The sequence below is a fragment of the Passer domesticus genome, chromosome 11 (genome assembly GCF_036417665.1).
Source record: "Passer domesticus isolate bPasDom1 chromosome 11, bPasDom1.hap1, whole genome shotgun sequence".
Classification (NCBI taxonomy): Eukaryota; Metazoa; Chordata; class Aves; order Passeriformes; family Passeridae; genus Passer; species Passer domesticus.
Window position 1 is genome coordinate 10,171,450 of NC_087484.1, and position 21,067 is coordinate 10,192,516.

The 21,067-nt window shown below is 41.8% G+C and overlaps 1 protein-coding gene across 16 annotated transcripts in view; it reads left to right on the top strand.

The window, feature by feature from the left end:
• Positions 1–21,067, top strand: part of LPP (LIM domain containing preferred translocation partner in lipoma) — a 331,648-nt gene that overhangs the window by 239,616 nt on the left and 70,965 nt on the right. For all 16 annotated transcript variants that reach the window (XM_064385623.1, XM_064385626.1, XM_064385629.1 and 13 more), the window contains one exon: positions 7,946–8,069. In XM_064385623.1, coding sequence (XP_064241693.1) covers positions 7,946–8,069 — 124 coding nt within the window. The remainder of the gene's footprint in view (positions 1–7,945; positions 8,070–21,067) is intronic.

Genomic DNA, 21,067 nt, shown 5'->3' on the forward strand with positions numbered 1-21,067 from the left:
GTGAAATGAAGGATCGTACTCAGTGCTTACGCTCTCTGACATGTTTGGAGCTCCCTATCTTCTTTCCAAAGGAACTTGTGCCCATTTTTTTAAAAGGGGTTGGCACCATCCAGTAACCTCTTTGAGAAACATGGCCTGTGCAAAGTTAAAGGAAAAACAGGAAAGATCTTAGAATGAAAGCAGCTACACATAAGGAAAAGAGAACAGGTGATTCTGGGATTGGAACATGAGTAAAATGGAAAAGTCTCCCAGTTGTGAAATAAGGAAGAAGCTTCTGAGTCCAGCAGGAATGTAATTTGCTTTTGCCACACTATTTTTTCCTCAAATATTATTCTTATCACTTTTATTTATACAAGACCACTGCTGGGAGACCAGTGTTTGTTTTGAAGTTATAATCTTAAAAGACAAAATCTAGACACATAGGAGTGAAAGGAGGCACAATTTTGTCTAGTAAAAGTAATTATTAAGTCATGAATTGTACTCATTCAGCATCTTTCATTCAAAGATCTCAAAGCATTTTGTAATGAAGAGTTCGTTGAGCCTCTCAAAATCTCTTGAGACAGCCAAGCATTATGAACACCATTTATAACAGCAGGGTGCAGGATCAGACTGGTTAAGAATATTGCTGAGGATAAAGCTCAGGAATCCTACCCTCCAATGCTATGGATGTTGAACCAAGCACCCGCTCCAGTCTGAGAAGCCTCTTTTTTTTTTTACTGTAATTTATATATATAATCTTTTAATGTTAAGCAAAATATGTAGTCTTCATTTAAGTCATTGGTGTCCTGGGAAGTGTAATGGCCCATGTCACAGTCGACTAAAAGTGAGATTACAGATAGTGAGTTAAACACACTTGGTTAACCATTTGCTTGCTGTTACAGTTTTCACATGAAAAAACCTTATATTAAAACCTGTCTTGGTGATGGAAAGTGATATGATTTTAGGTTTCTTTGTGTATTAAAACAGAAACACAATTTGCATATTTTAAGTATCTTTTCTAGCCTATTCAGGCTTCTGGCAAGAAAGCTATATTTAAACTGTTAATACAGTATGAATGCAAGTTTCATATGCAAAATTAGTACCATTAAAATGGTGAGATTTATTTTTCTTTTGAAACAAGTGATGCCATGGCACTTCTGTTTTTGTTACCTGCTAAGGCCCGCAGCTGGGGCCGCCTGTTTTTTCGCTGGGTGCCGAAGCTGAACCGCAGGGCAGGTGGTGCTGGTGCTGAGCACTGGGTCCAGCCCCAGCTGTGGGGGTGAGTGGTGGTCAGGCACTGCTGGGCAGCTCCCAGGGCACTGCAGGCACTGCACCGGCCATGTGCGTGAGCCCGTCACGCCATGTCACCCCTCAGTGTCTGTGGAAACCCTTCAGCTCTGCCTTCCTGAAGGGATTTGCAAAGGAAAAACTTAAGAAAAGGCAAAGCTCAGTTATTTGCTTGGATTTTAAGGGTGCTTCTGGAAGGGTAGGCTTTAGAGAAAAGGTGGTTCTGGAAGGGTAGGCTTTGGAGGAAAGGTGGTTCTGGAAGGGTAGGCTATGGAGAGAAGGTGGTTCTGGAAGGGTAGGCTTTGGAGGAAAGGTGGTTCTGGAAGGGTAGGCTTTGGAGGAAAGGTGATTCTAGAAGGGTAGGCTTTGGAGAGAAGGGGTTCTGGAAGGGTAGTCTTTGGAGGAAAGGTGCTTCTGGAACGGTAGGTTTTGGAGGAAAGGTGGTTCTGGAAGGGTAGGCTTTGGAGAGAAGGTGCTTCTGGAAGGGTAGGCTTTGGAGGGAATGTGCTTCTTTCAGTTGTTTCATTGTGGCAATGAATCATCTGAGTGAGTTGAGTACTGTGTCAGCACACACATCTTTTCATCAGTATGAATACTGAAGCATTCCCATTTTTATTAGGTTTGCCTCTGTGCTTGTCCTGTTAGATGGAATATGGCTTGGTTGGTGATGAGACAGTGAGCCCTTGGAGTGCCAGTCACTGCCACTGCAGCCCCCCACAGCTTGATGAATTTCAGTAGTGCCACCTTGGACTGGCACAAGGGAGCCCTGTACAAGTCTTGAGGCTCATCACCTGCCCAGGCAAGGAGTCCTAGATGCACTGTGCACCCCAGGATCTACAGCCAAGATGCCAAGTGAATTCAGACTCTTGTACAGCAGTTTGCTGTGCAGCGCAGGATCAAAGCAGAGAGACTGTTATCTCCTATGGAAGCTTATGGCTTCTACTCTGATATGCGGATTTTGACCTGTTGATGGTAGTAAATATAATGCTTAAATAATTAGTGCTTTGAAGACCATCCTGGAAGCCCCCAGTATTGTGATGGGAAGAGGAGGAGAGTTGAGAAGCAGCCTGTAGGGTCTTTATTGCTGGTGATGATCCATGGGAGTAAGGGAGTGCTTGAATCTGAGCCCAGAGAGATGTGGCAAGGCAAGCAGCTTGGAGCAGGATAAAGCCTTTGATCTTGAAACAAATAGACGAGTAAGCATACAACCTCCTGATATAATTTTATGGAGCAGACTAAGCTCTTCCAGCCAAAAACATAGGGCTAAAATGGTACAGTCTCTTTATTTGTATATGGGTATAATAATGGTGCCTCATTCCCTCTCTCAGTAGTACCATCCAGCTGTTCCTCGAGTTCTTGGCTTTTTTTTTAAAGTGCCTAAAATGTCTGTTACCAAAATAAGTGGGGTTAATAGAAAAACACAAAACAAAACAGCCTGCTCCCCTTTTCATATGAGATAAGCCTTGACAAGCAAAGCATATTTGTGTAATGATAGGGCCAAGAGGCCCCAGGCAAGATCAGGCACTGCTGCATTTGTTTCTGTATATACATTTAGGCACCAATGGGACATTAAAATGTAGTATTTTGTATGTGAAATATAGCTTAAGTCTGCTGTTTCCTGAGATAACATGTAAAAATTTATTATTTGGAGAAACAGCCACTGCTTTGTATTTTATAATGAGAAATGGTCAATGTTGCTCCATAAAAATCTTGCACATCTGCTGTTAACTCTGAATATATAAACAGTCCATAGTGTCCAGCAGAAACAAGGACTTGCCAAAATAGCAGTGGAAGGTGTCATTTAACACAGTCATGCTCAGTGCAGAAGCCAGAAGCAGATGGTGGTGTTTAGAGATTATCCAGTCTTTATAATACCAAGAAAAAATAACCAGCCCTTCCAGATTCAAAACATTAATGAGAATATGAAGAGTAGCAAGAAAAGCTACTTAGTCTGTTTACATATAATAGCATAAAACAATCCAAGGACAAAACAGTCATGTTCTTTGTTACCATGCTTGATGTTTAATAAAATGCTCTGTCTCTGTGTAGTGACTTATGTCATAGAAGCTCGAACAGCTCTGCTGCACTGATTAATTAAGACAGAAGTATTGCTGAACTCATTTTACAGAGTAATTAGGGTGCATGTATGGTGAGCCTGTTGAATTCAGTATCAGTACACAAAGACCAAGATTTTGGGTTTGTGACTGTAAGCTAAAAGCTCTGCTCTGGTGAGTCAAAGTAGACATCTGTATGAGCAGCCTCATTTTCAAAAGTCCAGGAAACTTCTCAATTCTGTTATGATTTTGCATTCTGGCTCTACTGTCTTTTAAAACTATCAACAGGATACCTCCCCTTCCTACCTGTCTGCATCCCAGTTTCACAGTGTAAAAAAAAAAAAAAAAGACAATTGTGCAAAATTGCAGGCTGTGAAGTTAAAACAGAAGAAAATACTTCTATTGTTATTATTACTCAAATTCTGTGTAGCTTAATGCCACAAGAGATCACTGAAACTGAGAGCTTAGCAGGATTAGGACAGACAATGTGCATGGATAGTTAAGTGAGGATACAGTTGCAATAATGAAGTTTAAAAATAAAGAAAAATATCCTCTAGAGCTTTGAAGCAGTTACAAAACTGTCCTATTTCGAAGCCAGGCAGTGTTAAACAAAGGAGGGCTCTGCTGGCAGAGCTGCACGTTCTGGATTGCTGGTTTGCTGTGGGGGGTCAGGGCAGGTGGGCAGCGAGGGAACCGGTGGTGTGTTCCACTCTGGCATGTCCCAGAAGGGCCCTCTCTCCTGGCAGCCCAACACTTGAAATTTTGGTCTTCTGGTGTGGGCTGGAGGGCACTGGCTGTCAGTGGGTATCTCCTCATGCAGGGCAGACTCAGAGGATCTTGATGAGTTACCCTCTGATCAGGAATAGACCCAGGAACGTGCATGCTGCAAGGATTCCAGGCAGAATCCTCTTTTCAGGAATCTTTATGTACTCTGGCAGCTGTAACCTTTCACTGGGAAAATAAATCAAGAATTAAAATTTTTTTTCCAATGCATCTCCTCTGTAAGAGCTGGCCTTAATTACAAACTGAATTACAGCTGTAGGCAATTTTGATACTTCCTTGGGAGCACAGCTCATGAGAGATGTGGCACTATTCTGGATTTCTTGCTCTGAAAGTTTGTGATGGGTTTGGACAGTCAATAAATTTAAAAAAAAAAGAAAAAAAGTGGTTTTGTCAAACCATTGAACAAAAAATGATGCTGCAATACTATTTAACTGATGATTAGTTTTGGTGAGTGAAGTGAAAGGACTAACTTTATGCAGTTGAAAAAGAAGGAAAAAATATGAAGAGAAAGTAACTATCAGTGAAAGATGTTTCTGGCTGCCTTTCAATTCCAAATTCAGCTAATTCTACCTCCTGAAAAGAAGATAATTTCCACGTTTCTGTAACTGGGAACATGTAATTGAAGTTATTTTCTCCCAGAGAGAAGAAGCTTCTTCTACAATGTTTGCAAATGGACAAGAAAAATGACCACATACAGTGTATTCTGAATGATGGTGCATTCATCACAGCATCATCTTCAGATGTCTTTACAGATTTTGCACTTCAGTTTTTTCCCATATGGGTAAATATTTGTGTGGGGATGGGGAAAGTTCTTGTTGGCGAATGCACCATACTGACTGCAGAGCTGCCTTTTCTGGGCAGTCCTTACATCTGAGACAGGTCTGGAGTAGAAAACATGTGCCAGGGAAGCACTGAAGCAAGTATCAGCTTTGTGTACCAAAATAATTATGCAGTGATTCCACACGACTGCTTCTTTTGACCTGGCTTTTCAGGAACTGAACTTTAATAAGGAAGATGAGCCAGATGTTGTGGCAGCATTTTGATAGTGGAACAAGCAATTAGCTCACTTCCTTTGTAGCATGAAGAGACTTTCTGCTACAGGGCTTAACCCTGCGAGTGCTGGTGCTTTCCCTGGAAGTGCTGGTGTTTTCCTTAACATCCCAACTAAGAATGCAGGACAGTGTTTAGGAATGCTTTTGCACCTGCACGTGCTGCTGCAATCTTCTTCTCTTCCTGAGCTTGCTCCTGCAATCTTCTCTTCCCTGAAGTTGCTTGGTGTTTGATGACAGTAGCAAAGGAGGCATTCAGGTGCCTGTGCTTCCAAAGCATAGTCCCTCCTGCCAGCTTTTTGCTGGGCTCTTTTCCATTTTTGTGGGTTAGTTTATCATCCCCATTGCTTCTGTGGTTAGCCAGACAAGAGTGGTGCTTGGGGTCTGCAAGTCAATGCAGTCCCTTTCTTTGAGCTGTGCCTAGCTAAGGAAGTGGATATTTGTGTGCATTGAGGTGTGTGCATGGGGAAAAGAGAATGCATGAAGTTAACTGGTAGATCAGACAGCAAATTGAATTTCTAGACAGCCTTGATTACTGTACAGATCAGGAGAAAATAGAGGAAGTTTAATATAAACAACAACACCACAACTCTCTTTTGTAAGGAAAGCCAGAGTTATATTTTTACCCTGACCTAACAAAGGAGGAGGAAGGAAACTGTTTTGCTGAAACAAGCATTTTATATTGAACTAAGGATACACTTTCCTCTCTATGTTTGTGTGTGTGCGTGTCCCAGCAAACAGCATGTTCATATGCATGAAATGCATTTTCCTGCAGGCACGTAGTCAGCATGTGCCATGGGAGAAAAAAAGATGTGCCTAGCACTACTAAAATGCTGGTCAAAAAGGCAGAGCATTTTAGTCAAAATAAGTCAAAGTGTCTCATAACATTGTGGTTGGTATTTGTTATTTCTACTGACATTGGGTACTGGATAGGAAATCTGCCTGGTTTGGAAAAGTGCAATGTAGATAAAATACGAGAGCAGCCTATTTATTGTATGTATGAGGCAGTGTGGCCTCCAAAACCAGAGAGAGTCAGACAAAACGGAAAATCTGCAGAATTTGGTCTTTCATTTTAAAGGGCCTAGTCCAAGGCCTTACGAATTAGTTATGGAGGGCTCCCCACTTGGGAGGTATGAGAAGCCAACATGGAAAAGAGGGAGAGGCTTCACCCACCTCCTGCCAAAGCCTGGCTGTGGTGGCCTGCAGGTGCAGTGGCTTTGGGTTGCAGTGTGTTCAGTGTAGGTCTGCAACTCCAGGCAAGAGCCCAAGTGCGTGAGGCTGGAAAGTGTAGGGCTCCCAGCAGCCTGGATTTGTCTTTGCCTTAGAGCCCCTGTGTGATACTGGGCAAATTGCTTCAGCTCTAGGTATCTCACTGCCCTTTTCTTTGAACAGAGTGTGGCTTGTGCCTATTTCAGTTTCCATGCAGAAAAGAATGACCTCTGCCATTCCATAACAGACATTACTTTCCTAGACTTTACATGGTCTGAAGCTGATGAAGGCCCCCATCCCTGTATTTCCCATTACTCATCACCAGCCTCTTCTGCTGGGCTCTGTCTACACATCATTTGAAGCACTGCCTTTACACTTGGGCCCTGTCACATGCCATTCTGAGACCTTCTCTGCATTGATTGATGTCTCATTTGAAATCTCCTTCTTGCCTGAAAGAAAAAAGCATGGAAACATATAGTTAATTGTCTTGAAGTGCAGTGCTTTAAAACTGCTGTTCTCTGTTGAACATCACTGGCTCAATAAAGATTCATCATGTCAGATGTGGTCCCTAGAATTGGTCAATGTATTGTTTCTCCAGTGCTTTTATATTTTCTTGCTATCTAAGTAGTTATGGAGCATGGAAAATGTTTCCTTGTTTCATATCAAAGGTCAAATCCATGATGTAGGCAGCAATTAATCAATAAAATCACTTGCTTTACTGAAATGATGTGTTTTATAAATAAGTTAGTTTTCATATGCAAGCCTTTCAAGAAAGCAGTTCACACAAGGAGAGCTGGTGTCAGCATTTTTTAAGCCTGAGATGACCGAGTTTCTCCTTATGGACACCAAACAGCTTCTTCTAAGAAACTTCTAGGCACAAGACAATTTCTCTGCTTCTCAAAATATGCCATACTTATGGTGTTTTCCAGGGACAAGACTCTCTGAGACAAGCTGCAAATACTGTATGCAGCTGTTAGCTTAGGAAGGCCAAGAGATCTCAGGTTCTACACACGTATTAAAACCTTTGTAGTTGTAGTACTAAAAATCTGTGGACCAGCTCCTGATCTCACTGAAGTTAACAGCAGGATTTGTGTTGAAACAAACAAGAAGAGAACAATAACTAGCAGCTTGGGATTATCTGTCTTTGTCCATATACCATACTGCTGGAGAATTATCATTTATGTTGTGTTGTTAAGTGTTGGAAACTTTTATCAAGTCCGAACTTAAATGCTTCCGAAGCTTTTTTCAGTTTTGGAGAACGTTTGTATCAAGTTATTCTTGGAATAATCTTCTGCTTTGTTTATTATTATGTGCTACCCAGTAGACATCTAATTATGAGGCACAGGATACTTCCCATTCTAGGAGGATATATAGTACTTCACTGGAGGTTCTTCAGTGTCCATTTTCATTACATTAAGTAAGGTGTTTACTTGCTTGAATCCCTTGGGTCTTAAAAAAAAGAATAGGAAGTTCAACACTGAATGAGGAATGAAGTTCAACACAGAACAGCCAGTATAACCCCTTACTGTGTGAATGCTTTTATACCACATCACAGGCTGTTCTTTTTTTTTTTTTTTTTTCCAGAGTGGGTATCCAGGCTCTGGACCTGCATCAAGCACTCCTGCCTTCAGGCCTGAGGATGAGCTGGAACATCTGACCAAGAAAATGCTGTATGACATGGAGAATCCTCCGTCTGATGACTACTTTGGTGAGCCATGTCACCAGTGTTTGTGGTCCCCTTCTGTATTTACTGGGTTCAGTAATGGGAGGCCTGACAGCTGCACTGGTAATGTAGTGACACTCATGCTGATGGATGTGCTTTCCATGCTTGGGCTGGAAGTGTAATCATCCATAGGAATTCCTCTGTAATTTCAGCATAAATCTCATGCTCACTCACTATATGTTTATAGTCTTACTGGATATAAAGTTGAATTTTTCAGTGTCTGGTTCATTTTCACACCATCTGTCCCCAGCTTCCAGGCTACCAGTCTGAATTCAGGTGTGGTCGCTGTTGTGCCTGCCTGCCCCATCCTTTCTCATTGCAGCTGCAAAAAAATCTGGCAGTGTAAATGTGTTCTGCTTCCAAGGCATGGATTTTCATTTTCTGTGTGCTGGCACAGATTAAAAGGAAATCCATTTTGAGTCAATCAGGTTGGTTATACATAGGGACCCAGAACTGGGTCTAACAAATGCATGTAAGACAAATCTGGACTGATTGGTTCATAACAGTGTCATCTTCCTTACCTGGGAAAGATAAGCATCTAATTTCCTTCTTAAGTATTATATAGGGTATAATTATCTTAGGCATCTCTAGGTGTAGAATTATATCTTGCCTTTACAGGAAACATAGGTGATAAGACCTCTGAACTCTGCATTGAAATCAAGAGTCTTGGGCACTCGATGATGTTCAGATCAATGGATCTGCCTGTGTGCTTAGTTTCTTACAGGCTTGGGTAATAATGTTATTATGAAACAAACTGCTGTAGTTTGTAGATTTAAAGACTGGGGCAGGCCATTCATTTTGTGTTCTTTATCTTTGTTTATTTCAACATTTCTTAAAAATTAATTTAGATTGCCCCCAGTTCTATTTGCTATAGTTTGGTTGGACCAAAACATTTCTGGCTTAAAGAAACTTTCATGATCTCGTTTAATAAGAAAGCAGGTGGGACCACAGTTTCACTAACAAACAAGGATCTTGCAGTGGCAAGGATCTGATAATATGAGAAGATTAAGATGTTCCCATCAAACAAACATTGCCCTTGTAGGTGGGCTTAGTATCAGTCCCACTTGTCTATCAGTACCTTCTACCTTCTGTGGCTGCGCCCTAATAACCAAAATGTCTTCTCTGTAAACACTGATAGTCATCAGAATTGATGACTATCACAGATCTGAGGTGTGAGCAGGAATGGCTAACTGAATATAAAATAGCCAGGGAGCATTTTCTGTGTTTCTGCCTTTGACTCTGCCCATAGCCATTTGGGTTCACTCTCTGATGTTTTAAACATGAAGCTGCAACCAAATAAACATAATATGTATTTAGCCATTAGCTGGGCAGGAAAGAGGGAGAAACTTTTCCTGCCCTCTTCAGGCAAATGGCTAAAGCCCTGAAGCATGAGATCTGATTACAGCAATTTTCTTAAAGCAGAACTGTGTGGCAGGAGTTGGTTGATGGACCAAAGCCCATTCCGTTTTCCTTTTCACCCAATAAGGTAGGCAGATAAACAAAGAAGATTCACTGGCTGCAAGGTCAGAAAGGACTTGCCATTATACTGCCTAATGTCCTACTCTCAGTTTCTCCCAGGAACATGATTGAATCATGACTTTAAAAAAAAACCAACTAATCTTATCTTAAAAACTTCAAGCAATGGTGAGTCAACCACCTACCCTGATAAGCTGTTCTAGTAATTAATTTTCCTCACAGCTCGAAAATTGCTTCCTGAAGTGAAGCTTTAGTTTTGTTTACCACTTGTATTTATGAAGCTGCAAAGCTCAGATTTTGCAGACTAATATTGTATGACTAAGATTGCTCTGCTCTGTTGGAGAGGGTGTGCATGAGAGTTTCTTCATCCAAAAGGGATGCATAGCTGAAAGGGTGAGAAGATAAAGTCTCTCAGGTCATCAATTTGGCTATCAGATCAGACCAATGTCAGACCAATGCCATGCCATTAGCTCTTAATTCAGCAGAAGATGAGAAAATGGAAAGGAGGCTTCAGAGCACTCAGAAGTTTTGCCAGTGTTATTTATATAAACAGTAGCATAATCAAAGATGGAATAAACATGCATGATGCATGGTGGAAAAATCAAACAACAACCTTCATCCTACCTTGGGCAGGTCATATGTAATTACCAACTGCACCTGATTGATCTAATTGCACTGCGTGCCAGTGAAGTTCATCTCTGAGGTGATGTCCAGCCTTGGCATTCCTGATGTGCCAAAGAACCGTGTGTTGGGCTGACCCAAGATGGACAACCAGTCATGAATTTTCACACTTCTATAAGTTTTGGTCCATTTACGTATTGGGGTCAATTGTCCAATTACAGCTTCAGGTTTTTAAGTCCCAACCTCCCAGATTGCTCTCCTCAATTCACTGTTGTTTATACTTCTTAAGCCTAAAGCTGCAGCAGTGTCCTTGGTTCTCAGGCTGGGAAAGGATTGTTTTGTCTAACTACCCTGTGAAGAGAACTTGCTGACACTTTATATAAAGTTCAAAGTCACACACTAAGGCAGTACAGAAGCTAAAAAATATGAAAGCTAAAACTTAAGGCCTCACAGTGAAAGAGGTAGGCTGCCCTCCTCTTCCTAGCTTTGCTCCAGCCGAGGCTCCTCCCTGGGTCTCTGGAGTCACAGTGGATAAAGCTCTCTGATATGGCAGTGCAGGCCAGGAGTTTTGTACTAATTCTGGCTATGTCAGAACTAAATACTCATCTCTACTTGAGCTGTCAGCCAGTGCCTTTCAGTAACTTCGTGCTCATGTGGAAAGAACAAATTAAGTGTGGGAGGGAAAAAGTCTTTCAACTTTGGTTAACTGTCTCAACCAATATCTCTGCTCTTGTTCTTTAGTTGTTTAGCATGGTAGTGTGGACTGTGCAGGACTCATATGGCACATTGATCAAATAATCCGAAAAAGGACAAATGGGCAGAGACATTGACTCTGATTTGCATTAAATATCTTATGCCTGAGGTCTAAATGCCATGATAATTGTAGCATACCAGATAGCTGTCAGCTAATCACTTCTATTAGTTTGAATTTAGAAAACTGGATTTCAGCATATTAAAAGTTGGTTAAGAGCAGATAGATTTTGAATTGAAGAATCTAATTAACCTTGCTAGAAAGCTGCAAGGCGTTATATTAAGTCATGAAAATAATTTGTTGGAATAATTACATTTGAACTGTCAGGCTGGGGAAAGGTCATTTTACTTGGTCTGTCAGCACTCTGGGATCTTCTGTGTAACCAACTTCCTTCTGCAAGTTCATTCACTGTATCTCTGGTTTTCAATCAAGGCATCTTGGTTCTGTAGTCAGCAGAATCTGCCTAGCAGTGGGTAGGGTGAAGGTTCCTTGGGAAGGAAGAGTAGTCATCACTCAAGTTGTCTCTTTGCCCTGGAAATTCTGTCTGGCAGACCCAGTGAGCTGAGGAGCAGGACAGCCAACACTTCATCCAGTCTGTGCTTATTGCACCTCTCTGCAGCTTCCCAGGTGGAAACACTGAAAGCGATTTCAGAGTTGGGGGAACTGTTCTAGGCAGGGATTGCTCACACAAGCACTCACAGCTGGCAGCAGGGCATGGATCACACTGCTCTCCTGGGGAGCCTGGGAGTGTGGTAGGAGCCAGGAGAAGCATGCTGGAGATGCTTGGAAGCAGCAAGATCACAGCTGGCAGCTTTGTCTTTCCAGGACTTACCACAGCAGCACAATTTCCCAGTTGCTGGGAAATCCTCTAGCTGCCATTGGCAAGGCAGTGCTTAAGCATGGAAATATCACTAAGCATAATAATTTTTAAGAAATTCCTGTGAGTTTTTTAGGAGTTAAACGTGCATGTTGGATATTCTGCCTAACTTTTGTTAAGACCAAACTACTATAATAAGTCTAAACACCCTAATCCTTGGTGTATGTCCCCTCCTACCCCCTTGTAGACTCTGGAGTAACTTGTGGAGTGACTACTCCTGGGAAGTCCTTGGCAGATCAGCAAATTAAAGTCTTTTGAGTCTAAGCTGCTCTTCCTTCTTTACTGATGATTAAGTTGCTGATCTGTGGTAGTTGGCTGTCTTTAATCAAATCCCTTTTTATTAGAAAGGATTCCCAAATGCCTTACGCTCTGTGCAGTAGGGATAGCTTCTCTCTATCACAGCCCTCCCTGTTGATAAATGTGCTATTGTAGACAGGCATGTCTGATTTGTTTGGAAAAAAATAATACTTAGTAGAGTGGAAATTGGGTAAGGTTGAAGGAGGAGAAATGGATACTTATAGGAGATTAAAATGAAACTATCAAAATTGTTTGTTGGCTGCTATGGGAAATTACTGCCCTTGATTCCGCATTTTAAAAAACCCAACCAAATACACACACACACATAAAGATCACAACTGTTCTAGACCACTGTTTCAAGTCTTATAGAAAGAAATTACTTCTGGCAGCTTATCAGTCTCTATCACCATGCAGACAGTGCTGATTAAGACTGGAAAAGTGCCATTGGGGCCCCTCATCTCCTGTTGCCTTCTGGACTATGTCCCAGCTGAGTCACTCCCCACAGCAGTTTCCCTGACTGGTGGGAAGAAACTCGCAGTGGTATTTTACCATAAATGCTCAGAGCTACCAAAGGAACTGCCAGTTTCATGTATTGGATAATGTAGCAGTCTTCTTTTGTAGTTGCAGCATGCTGTAGGGATGTAGGGAGAAGAGAGATGCCAAAATCATCCTGTGGGAAGTACTCAGTTTGTGCAGTAAAGGAATCATGATTTAAGTTTGAGCTGATAATTCAGGAGATGTAAGTTTTTTATGTGTATTCTCCGTGTACCCTGGTTTTGACAATGGGAGAGAGAGTGCAGAATTGGGTTGAAGAGCAAGGCCAAGAAACAGGAGGCTTGACTTCCTTTTCTACTTCTCATCTTGACATCTTGACCTGTGGCAGATCGTTTTACCTTTTCAAACTTATTTTTTTCCTTTTTCACTGAATTTGCTGGAGATCATTAGCAGCAGCAGTCATATTTGCATCCCCTGTGGAGAAGCCTTCATCTCCAATGATTCTTTGAGATGTCATGTCACAGTTAAGGTTAAAGAATGGTAAAGGACACCAGTATTGAATCTGTCACGGCTCTGCCAACCTTTCCCATCACTGGCTTTGCATCTCCATTTGGCTTCCATTCATAAGCTAAAATTCCTTCAGTAGGACCAGAGACCTGCTATCTAAACAGTGTTGAATGTGTTCCCTAATTTTACCTTTTGAGAGACATGGGTTAGGAGGTAGCAGTCCAAGTCAGGTATGGGAGTGAGTGTGGTAGAGTCGTAGGAGGTTCAGCTGCGGAGACACACTGCATGGTCCAGGTATGACTTCCTTTGGTTCATGCTGTCTTTGTTTCCTTTGGCATTGCTCTGAGCACTGTACAGTTCTAGAGGCTGAGGAGTTCTAAACTGGACTGTGTTGCATTTCAGTCTTGGTCAGGCATATTAGCAGCCTCTAAAAGGCACAAGTAGCCACTTGGTTTCATCTGATTTTTTACCAGAAAAAGAAACTGAAAGTTGTCATATCTTGCCTGTACTCTTAGATCTGTTCTGAAAAGGTTATCATTAAAAGAAGCATATTATTATTACAAGAGCATAATTACATTGTAATTTTGCCATGTAATGTGATGTATCTTTTGTCTAAAGGCAGGGGTTCTGCTGCAAGATGGTGTCTGTCCTCATTTGAACAACATCTGGGTCAGAAAATAGTAGGTTAGACTTTCAACAACTGATGAGCTGACTGTCATTTTCTGTTATGTAACCGCTCACAAAAGCAGGAAGAACAGACTTATAATGGGGACCCTTTTCTCCATTGTTGCTCAAGTCATTTTTTTTTTATGTTCAAGCCATATTCCACCATTTGCACACAGGCTACAAAGCCTGGGAGCAGCCTCTGCTCAGGGAGGTCACAGAGCAGCACCATCAACATCCAGCAGCCCTGTTGTGGCCTGCCGCAAGGGGAGTCACCCTCCCTCTGCTCCCCAGGGGCTTTAATTATCTTGGTAAATGGCTTTCAGAGCCTGTTTCTTCAGTCTCACTTCTGTCAATACTTACCACTCTTGTCTAGCTTCTTTTCAGAGAGTCCTCTGCCTGCTGGCATCCTTGCTCAGCAAGGTAAATTTATAAGAGTAATCTCAATGCAGCCTAAACAGTTAATTTTAGCCCACAATTCCAAAGTGAGACAAGAAAAAGTGTAAGCCAATGAGTGGTTAGAGAGAAAAATATACCAAATCTACATGCACTTATCTCCAGCCATGAGAAAGGCAAGAGGCTGTGAGCTGGTCTAAGTTGCTTCTCAAGCATTTGAAAGACTGGGAATGGATGCACAAGTTTGAGTCTTCCTGACGTTGATCCTGTCCACATCTTACTCTGTATTAATTCTGGGGAACATGCTTTATGAAGCTAAGCACCTAGATCTTTTTATGCCAGGTATCTTAGCATTATAAAGGCTTGATGGCACATCTTTTAAATCAAGGTCCAGCACATGTAGCAGTCAGGAATCAGAGAAGGTTGCACTTCTGTAAGTCCTGAGGACCTGGTACCTGCTTGGGCCAGGAGACAAGAGACTTACGTTCTGTTTTCCTCTTCTTATCCACATAAGAGTGGTCAAGACTTTGCATCATGAGTGTTTCTGAAGCACAGTCTCTTTGGAAACCACCATTGCTTCACAGATGGGATCTAAATCTTGCATCAAAACCACAATTACCTTTTGTTACTGTAGGTCATAAAATCTCAGCTGGAACAGGTAGCAAGCAGCATGACTTTTTCTGTGTTTTTAATTCCCTGATTTAGCTTGAATTGCTGGCAGTCAACATAGACATATTCTTACTTTTAAACAGACCTGATTTTTGATGCAGAGGTTATTTAATGGAGAATAAGTTCAGAATTCTGCTGTAGCACTTAATCAAAGGGATTCCCATGATCACCTGTATGCTGTGAAAAAGAGTTGGGTTTCAGGCCATGAATGAAATAGGTTTGTCCTGAAAGTTAGTAAATGAAAACTGATAATTTCCTGCTGTCTTCTGAGAGGAGTGAAATATGATAATAAAATTCAGGGATGTGTCTTTCTAAAGTACAGCTGTATTCTACATGGTTCTTCAGCATGTTTAAAAATTAACATAGCCATGAAAAATAAATTTTAAAAAATCCATGAGGGTGGTGGATACTTCTTTCATTGTGAGAGGGCCCTTAGTGTGCAAGGATCTGTACAGATGGATAGGAAAGCTGAAGGTTTTCAGAAAAAACCTTTGAACAATGATGAGGCTATTAGCCAACCCCCCATATTTAACAGTCCTACATGGAAACAAACCAAATCTTTTCTACCTTAATTTGACAAACAATTCAAAGACAATCCAGCTTATTAATTATGAACTTACAAAGTCAAGTAAACTCTCTGAGGACTGAAAGGGCTGAAGATTTGATAGTGAGCCATCAAGTCTTCAGCTGCAGTTCATTAGTCTGTAGCTAGTTCAGATCATTAGGAAGCAAAAAAGGGATCTACCTACTCGCTGTTTCCTGCTCCATATGAAATGAGCTGGCTGGTCTCTGGGGGTTCTCTGTGGGGATGTCATCACCTGATTAAAACCACAGATTGTGGCATCTGGAGGACCCCTGGCTGGGGATCTCCTTGCTGAGGCCAAGAGCTGAAGATGGACTGTTAGTCTCGGACATACAGAATGGAAAAGGTTGGTTTTCCTGTTTTATGGAGATGGTTGCTACCAGGAGTTTCCTCCGTCTGGGATATCATAAACTCTAAATTCTCAAAAACAGGTATTTTGAGAGGGCATGTGTGTATGTGTGTGTTTATGAATGAGTGAGAATGTTTTTCTGGACTGTAATATTATAGGAATAATTTTCACTTCAGATAGGGCTTTGGAGTGTTTAAAGCCTCAAGACATTATTTTGTCATGACTTGTAGCTAGGTTGTCAAGTGAGGCACAGGCATTCAGTTTTGGACCTGGAGTTAGAAACCCTTCCAGCAATGCACTCTTGGATAAATCTTTGTCCCAGTAACATGAAAACAGTTTAATTTCTTTGTTTTGAGTTAGTTGTCTACAAGACCTGACAGAAAGGAACCCTTTCTTTGCTTTTAAAACCGAAACCAGCTCACCTGTTCTTTGAAGCTCTGTGGACTAAATTTGCAGTTTGCTCTCATGTTCCACTATGGCTCATTGTGCTGCAATGGTATCCAAGGCTGTGGTCACACTGTAATATGTGCAGATTAAACATGGAGTAGGAACAGGGTGCATCCCTCAGAGTTCTGAAACTGAAAATATGTCAAGGACCAGGAAATTACTGTCCCTAATTTACAAATGAGGGGCTGACTGGAAGAGTTAAGATGACTCACCCAGAGTCATGCTGAGATCCAGTAGCGAAGTGGGAATTGAGCCTAGAATTCAAGTTCCATGCCTTACACAAAACTGTGGCCACACTCTTTATTTTATGAGAAAATCAACCAAAATGGACTTGTGAGCCTTGTCTGATAAGAAATGACAACCAGTCTGAAGGCTCTTCCCAGCATGCAGAGCAGAAGCCCTATTTTCCAGGGTTAGTAACAAGGCTATGAAAACAAGAAAGGGGGGAAAATGTGCTCCAGGATCATACTTGATGATTTTAACTGCTGTTAATGTAATGTACCCACTAATGTTAGCACACTTCAGCATTTAGGTAGTTCAAGGCCATTAGGAAAATTGATAATTCACCATAGTAATCTGTTACTTTCCACTCTAGCAATCACTGTTCCATGGAAGTGGAACACAGTGTGGCATTTGTTATTTCTTTTTCTGGTGGCATTTGTCTCCTGCTGTCTTTTTTTGATAGGGTGGTTTGTCTTTTGCTAGTAGCTTTTGGGGGTATTTTAGTGTCATTAACTCAAAATGAGTTATTTCCAGTGGGGGAAAAGGACAGATTTTATCTGAGAGTGAAATGTGTTAAAAAGAAGAATTAAACAGGACTGTCTCATTTGCTGAGTGTTCTCCAGCCTCTTCTCTTCTGATGGAAATGCATCAAAACTGTTTGGTTTTTTTATAAGGAATTGCTTTGACTCAGATTCAGTGAGATGAATCATAACCCACTTTCTCATCTGAGATGCGAAGAAAAAAAAATTCCAACTCTGCTGTCAATGTCAGCATAATCAATACAGAGTGATTCTCAGTGGTGCAGAGAGGTAGGGGAAGATTAAAACAATGAAAAGAATCAAAAGTAGCCAAACTTTCCTGCTGGTTTTAGTAAGCTGCACTGTTTTCATGCTTCCAAATGCACCTTGCTGTTCATCACGTCATGTCATGAACACATGTTTTTATGTCTCTGGCTGCAAGCCAAGGTCACAACTGCTGCTCAGGGGTCAGGAGACTGTCATCTCAAACTGGCAGGCAGATCACGAGAAGCCAGCCCTGGCAGACATTTGGGATGCTACAAGCAGCCAAGAGTAAACCTGTTTGGATTTGTGAAACCTGCAGTTGAGATGTCCCCTGCCTGTACTGTGCCAGCACAGATTGTGTCAGCTGAGCAGGAGAGAGTGGCAAAGCACTGTGCCTGTCCCATGGCCCTGCGTAAGCCAGCCCCACTGAGGGACACAAACAGTGTCAATAGCCATAAGATCACTGTGGGTGCAAAGTGGAGATGGGAGACTACATCTGATACCTTGTCACCAGCTTTCATTTAGGAACTTGTTCATTTGCTCTTTTTTTTTTTGCTTTTTTTTCCTTGTGTGTCTGCCAAGACATGTAGAAATTCTACACAGAGATGTAGAAATAATTACTTCTGTAAGTGTGAGCTAAGAGCCAAACCTCTGAAAAACTGTGTTCACAGCACCAGGGTCAAAAGGGGACAGCACAGGTACTGACATGAGTTCTGACAGTTGACAAATGCATCTCCCCATTTAACACAAGTGCTTCAGTAAAACACCATGGCAATAGCAGATCCCTTTGTTGAGAGTTTAGAGCTATGGGTACAACCATCTTCCACAGCCTAAGGCACTGTCCACTGCTAAGGACAGACAGCTGGATGTGGGATCTGAATTATTTTGTTTTGTTGTTTCTTCCAAATCACTGTCCCAGCCGTGCTAAGTTGTTTGTTTAAAGCTGTGAATCAGGCTGTGTTCAGTTAGCAGCAGTGTTGAACTTTAATATGCAATTTCCTCAACAAATTCTGGTTCCAGACAATATCTTGAGAGGTTAATAACTTACTATCTGCTCAGTACATGTTCTGATTCTGTCTGTACTGTCAGGGGCAGGCTGGCCAGGCGATGTGCTGCATTCTTTGTGAGTGCAGGTTGAAAGAAGGGATACTTTTTGTAGGGGTTTTAGTTGCTTTTGTTGTCATTTAAAATTACACTTGGAAAAAACCCCAGCTTTTTAAATGTCTCTATTTCCTCACTATGTGCTTGATGTGAAAGACAAGTGAATTCAGCATGTGACTGTCATAAAAACTGCAGAAAGCCTGAAGCCTTTTACCTTGAATTTTCACTTGTGTTGATGAATATCTGGAACATGACAATATTGACTTTCTACTCTTTTTAGTGCAGAGTTTGTGATCACATGAGCTAAGAAATTGTGTCTGGCTGAGCTGGAGGGAGACATTTACAAAGGACTCTAATGTGGGACCTTTATGCTGTGCAGAAGACTGTCACATGAAGCCAGTTCTTCTGGACAGGAAAGCCCTAGCAAACGTCACTGCCAACGTGGAGCTAATTCTGGTCATGTGTTCTTGTTGTCATCTCCACGAGCTGCGCAGCTGCTTCTCATTTCTGTCCCGTGGCTGAAATTAGTGAGAATCCTAAAATGCATGAATAAATATGTGAGTGTGCACACATATATATAGGGCAGGATATACTACCTGGAGAATGATTCTAATGGCGTTCCTTTCTTTCCCATTCTCCATCTTGACATCTCACATCAACTGATGCAGTTTTTGATGCCTGCATGAGTCATGTGAAGTGTGACTCTCTCCAACACTGGCAAATCTGATGTGTGTTGTTTAGTGGAGGGAGGAAGGTAAGGTAGAAGGGCAGGACTGGCGAAGGTATGGCTACAATAACAGTGGATGTTTGGGTGGGGCATTTTAAAATACTCCATCTGTTATGTGTACAATTGCCTTCTTCTAAAGATAAAATGGCAAAGCACAGGCTTCAGTGTGCTGTGCTTGTGTAGTTCCATTACCTCTCATTCTATGTTTACTCAATTTCCATGCATGGCAACAAAAAGGGGAGGGGAGGGAAAAATGGAGGTTGCCCATGGTCAGATTTATTTCTGCTGTTTCTTCACAGGCAGAATTCAGAAGGTGAAGGAAGTGGAGAATGTGCACTGCAGATGTGCACAGCTGGTGCATTGCCATCTCCATGGCATCCCTCTGTCAGAAAGGCAGCTGAGGAGAGCCACAAGGTCTGTGTCAGTTACATGGCCAGCTCCTAGTGAAAGCTTGTCATTTGAACTCTTTCAGTTTCTTTCTGCCCTGCTGTCTCTAAATTGAGTGAGGAATGGAAGCTGCTCTGTTCACTCACACAGAGAAGAGTCACATGCTTTCTTGAGGGCTTAGGCAAAAAACCACACTGATAATGCAAGTTTTAGGAGCTTCAGCAGGAGAGTCAGAGACAGACTTTGGAAAAAAGGGCACCCCCAAACTTAAGCCAGAGGGACATTGCTGCTCTGGGTTTGGAGATCTGTTCCCTGAGCCAGCTCTGGTCACGAGTAAAAGGGTTTTTGTTTGTAAGGCCCATTGATCCAAGTGTGGCTTGGTCTTTTAAACAAAAACAATACTTCACAGAAAGCCAATTAGTCTTGGGATCTCGGTGGGTTTTCTTTATTTCTTTGCTCTGATTACAGTAGGACATTGGGTGAGGAGCAATAACTAAGTTATTTCAAGTCTACAGACTCTGCTTCCTTCTGCTTTGTACAATTGCAAGGTGTGCACACACAGTCTTGCTGCCTATTGCCTTTTGAGGCACAACTTTCAGGGAAGACAAGGCGGCTGACCTGTGGCCTTAAGTCCCATGTAAGTGACAGAAGTCCTGGTACTATAAGTAACAGCTGTTAGATAGCAAGTAGGAATGGTGTGCATCCACCAAATGTCTGATCACAAGAGCTGTTCTGGCCTAGGGAAATTGCAGAACAATTTGTTCAGAAGAACAAACATTTCACAGCATGGTATTCTGGAGCATGGTCTAATTGTGGCACATAGTGGCTCACATCTCAACAGGTTGACTAGAAGATGCTGCAACTGACATCAGCTTGGCTAGAGTAAAATCAGTCTGGCTGAATAAATACTGCCTAAACTCTTAATACATCAGTGTGTGCAGTAGCTTCATTCTTGTGCTCTGGGGACAGGGGAGAACAGAAGAATATACAGCACAAATAAGACTGTAAAATGAGATATTAATATTGTTTCCCCATGGACATCTACTAATCTTGTGTCAGTCTTAGCTGGGAATATTGCATGACCCTTAATATCTCAGACAGGGCTCATTTGCATGAAAATGAGCATCATAAGACTTTAGTCTGTGATTTCCAAAATGACAATCTCTCTCTTTTTTGCTATGGTGAGGTTTCTTTAACTTTCTCATGAAGCAGTACTGGAACACAGACTTTTTTGTAGGTGTTCTAATGTTTGAATGTGGATCTGAAGCTTATCTCAAACTCTTCTGGAGTCATCTGGTCTAGAGAATGGTTGTAGACTTCTCACAAGCTACATAATGCATTTTGTTTTGTAGGTCCTCATCTGTGCAGGGATGCTTAGAACAATGGAAAACAATGAAAGCAATTTCTGAAATGTTTGAAGTCCCAAAGGGTTCTGTTTTGAAAGCTTTTGTAAGTTGTAGCTTTCCACTGGGACAAAAGTCTCCCACACTTTTTCCTATGCTGGGCTGCGAATAATAGCTTCTCTGACCTACCCATCCCATCTGACATTGTCAACATAATAAAGCTGCATCATTTTATGTGAAAGTGGAAACCAACCGACTAAGACAATTGTTGGCTTTCTGGGCTTGGTCAT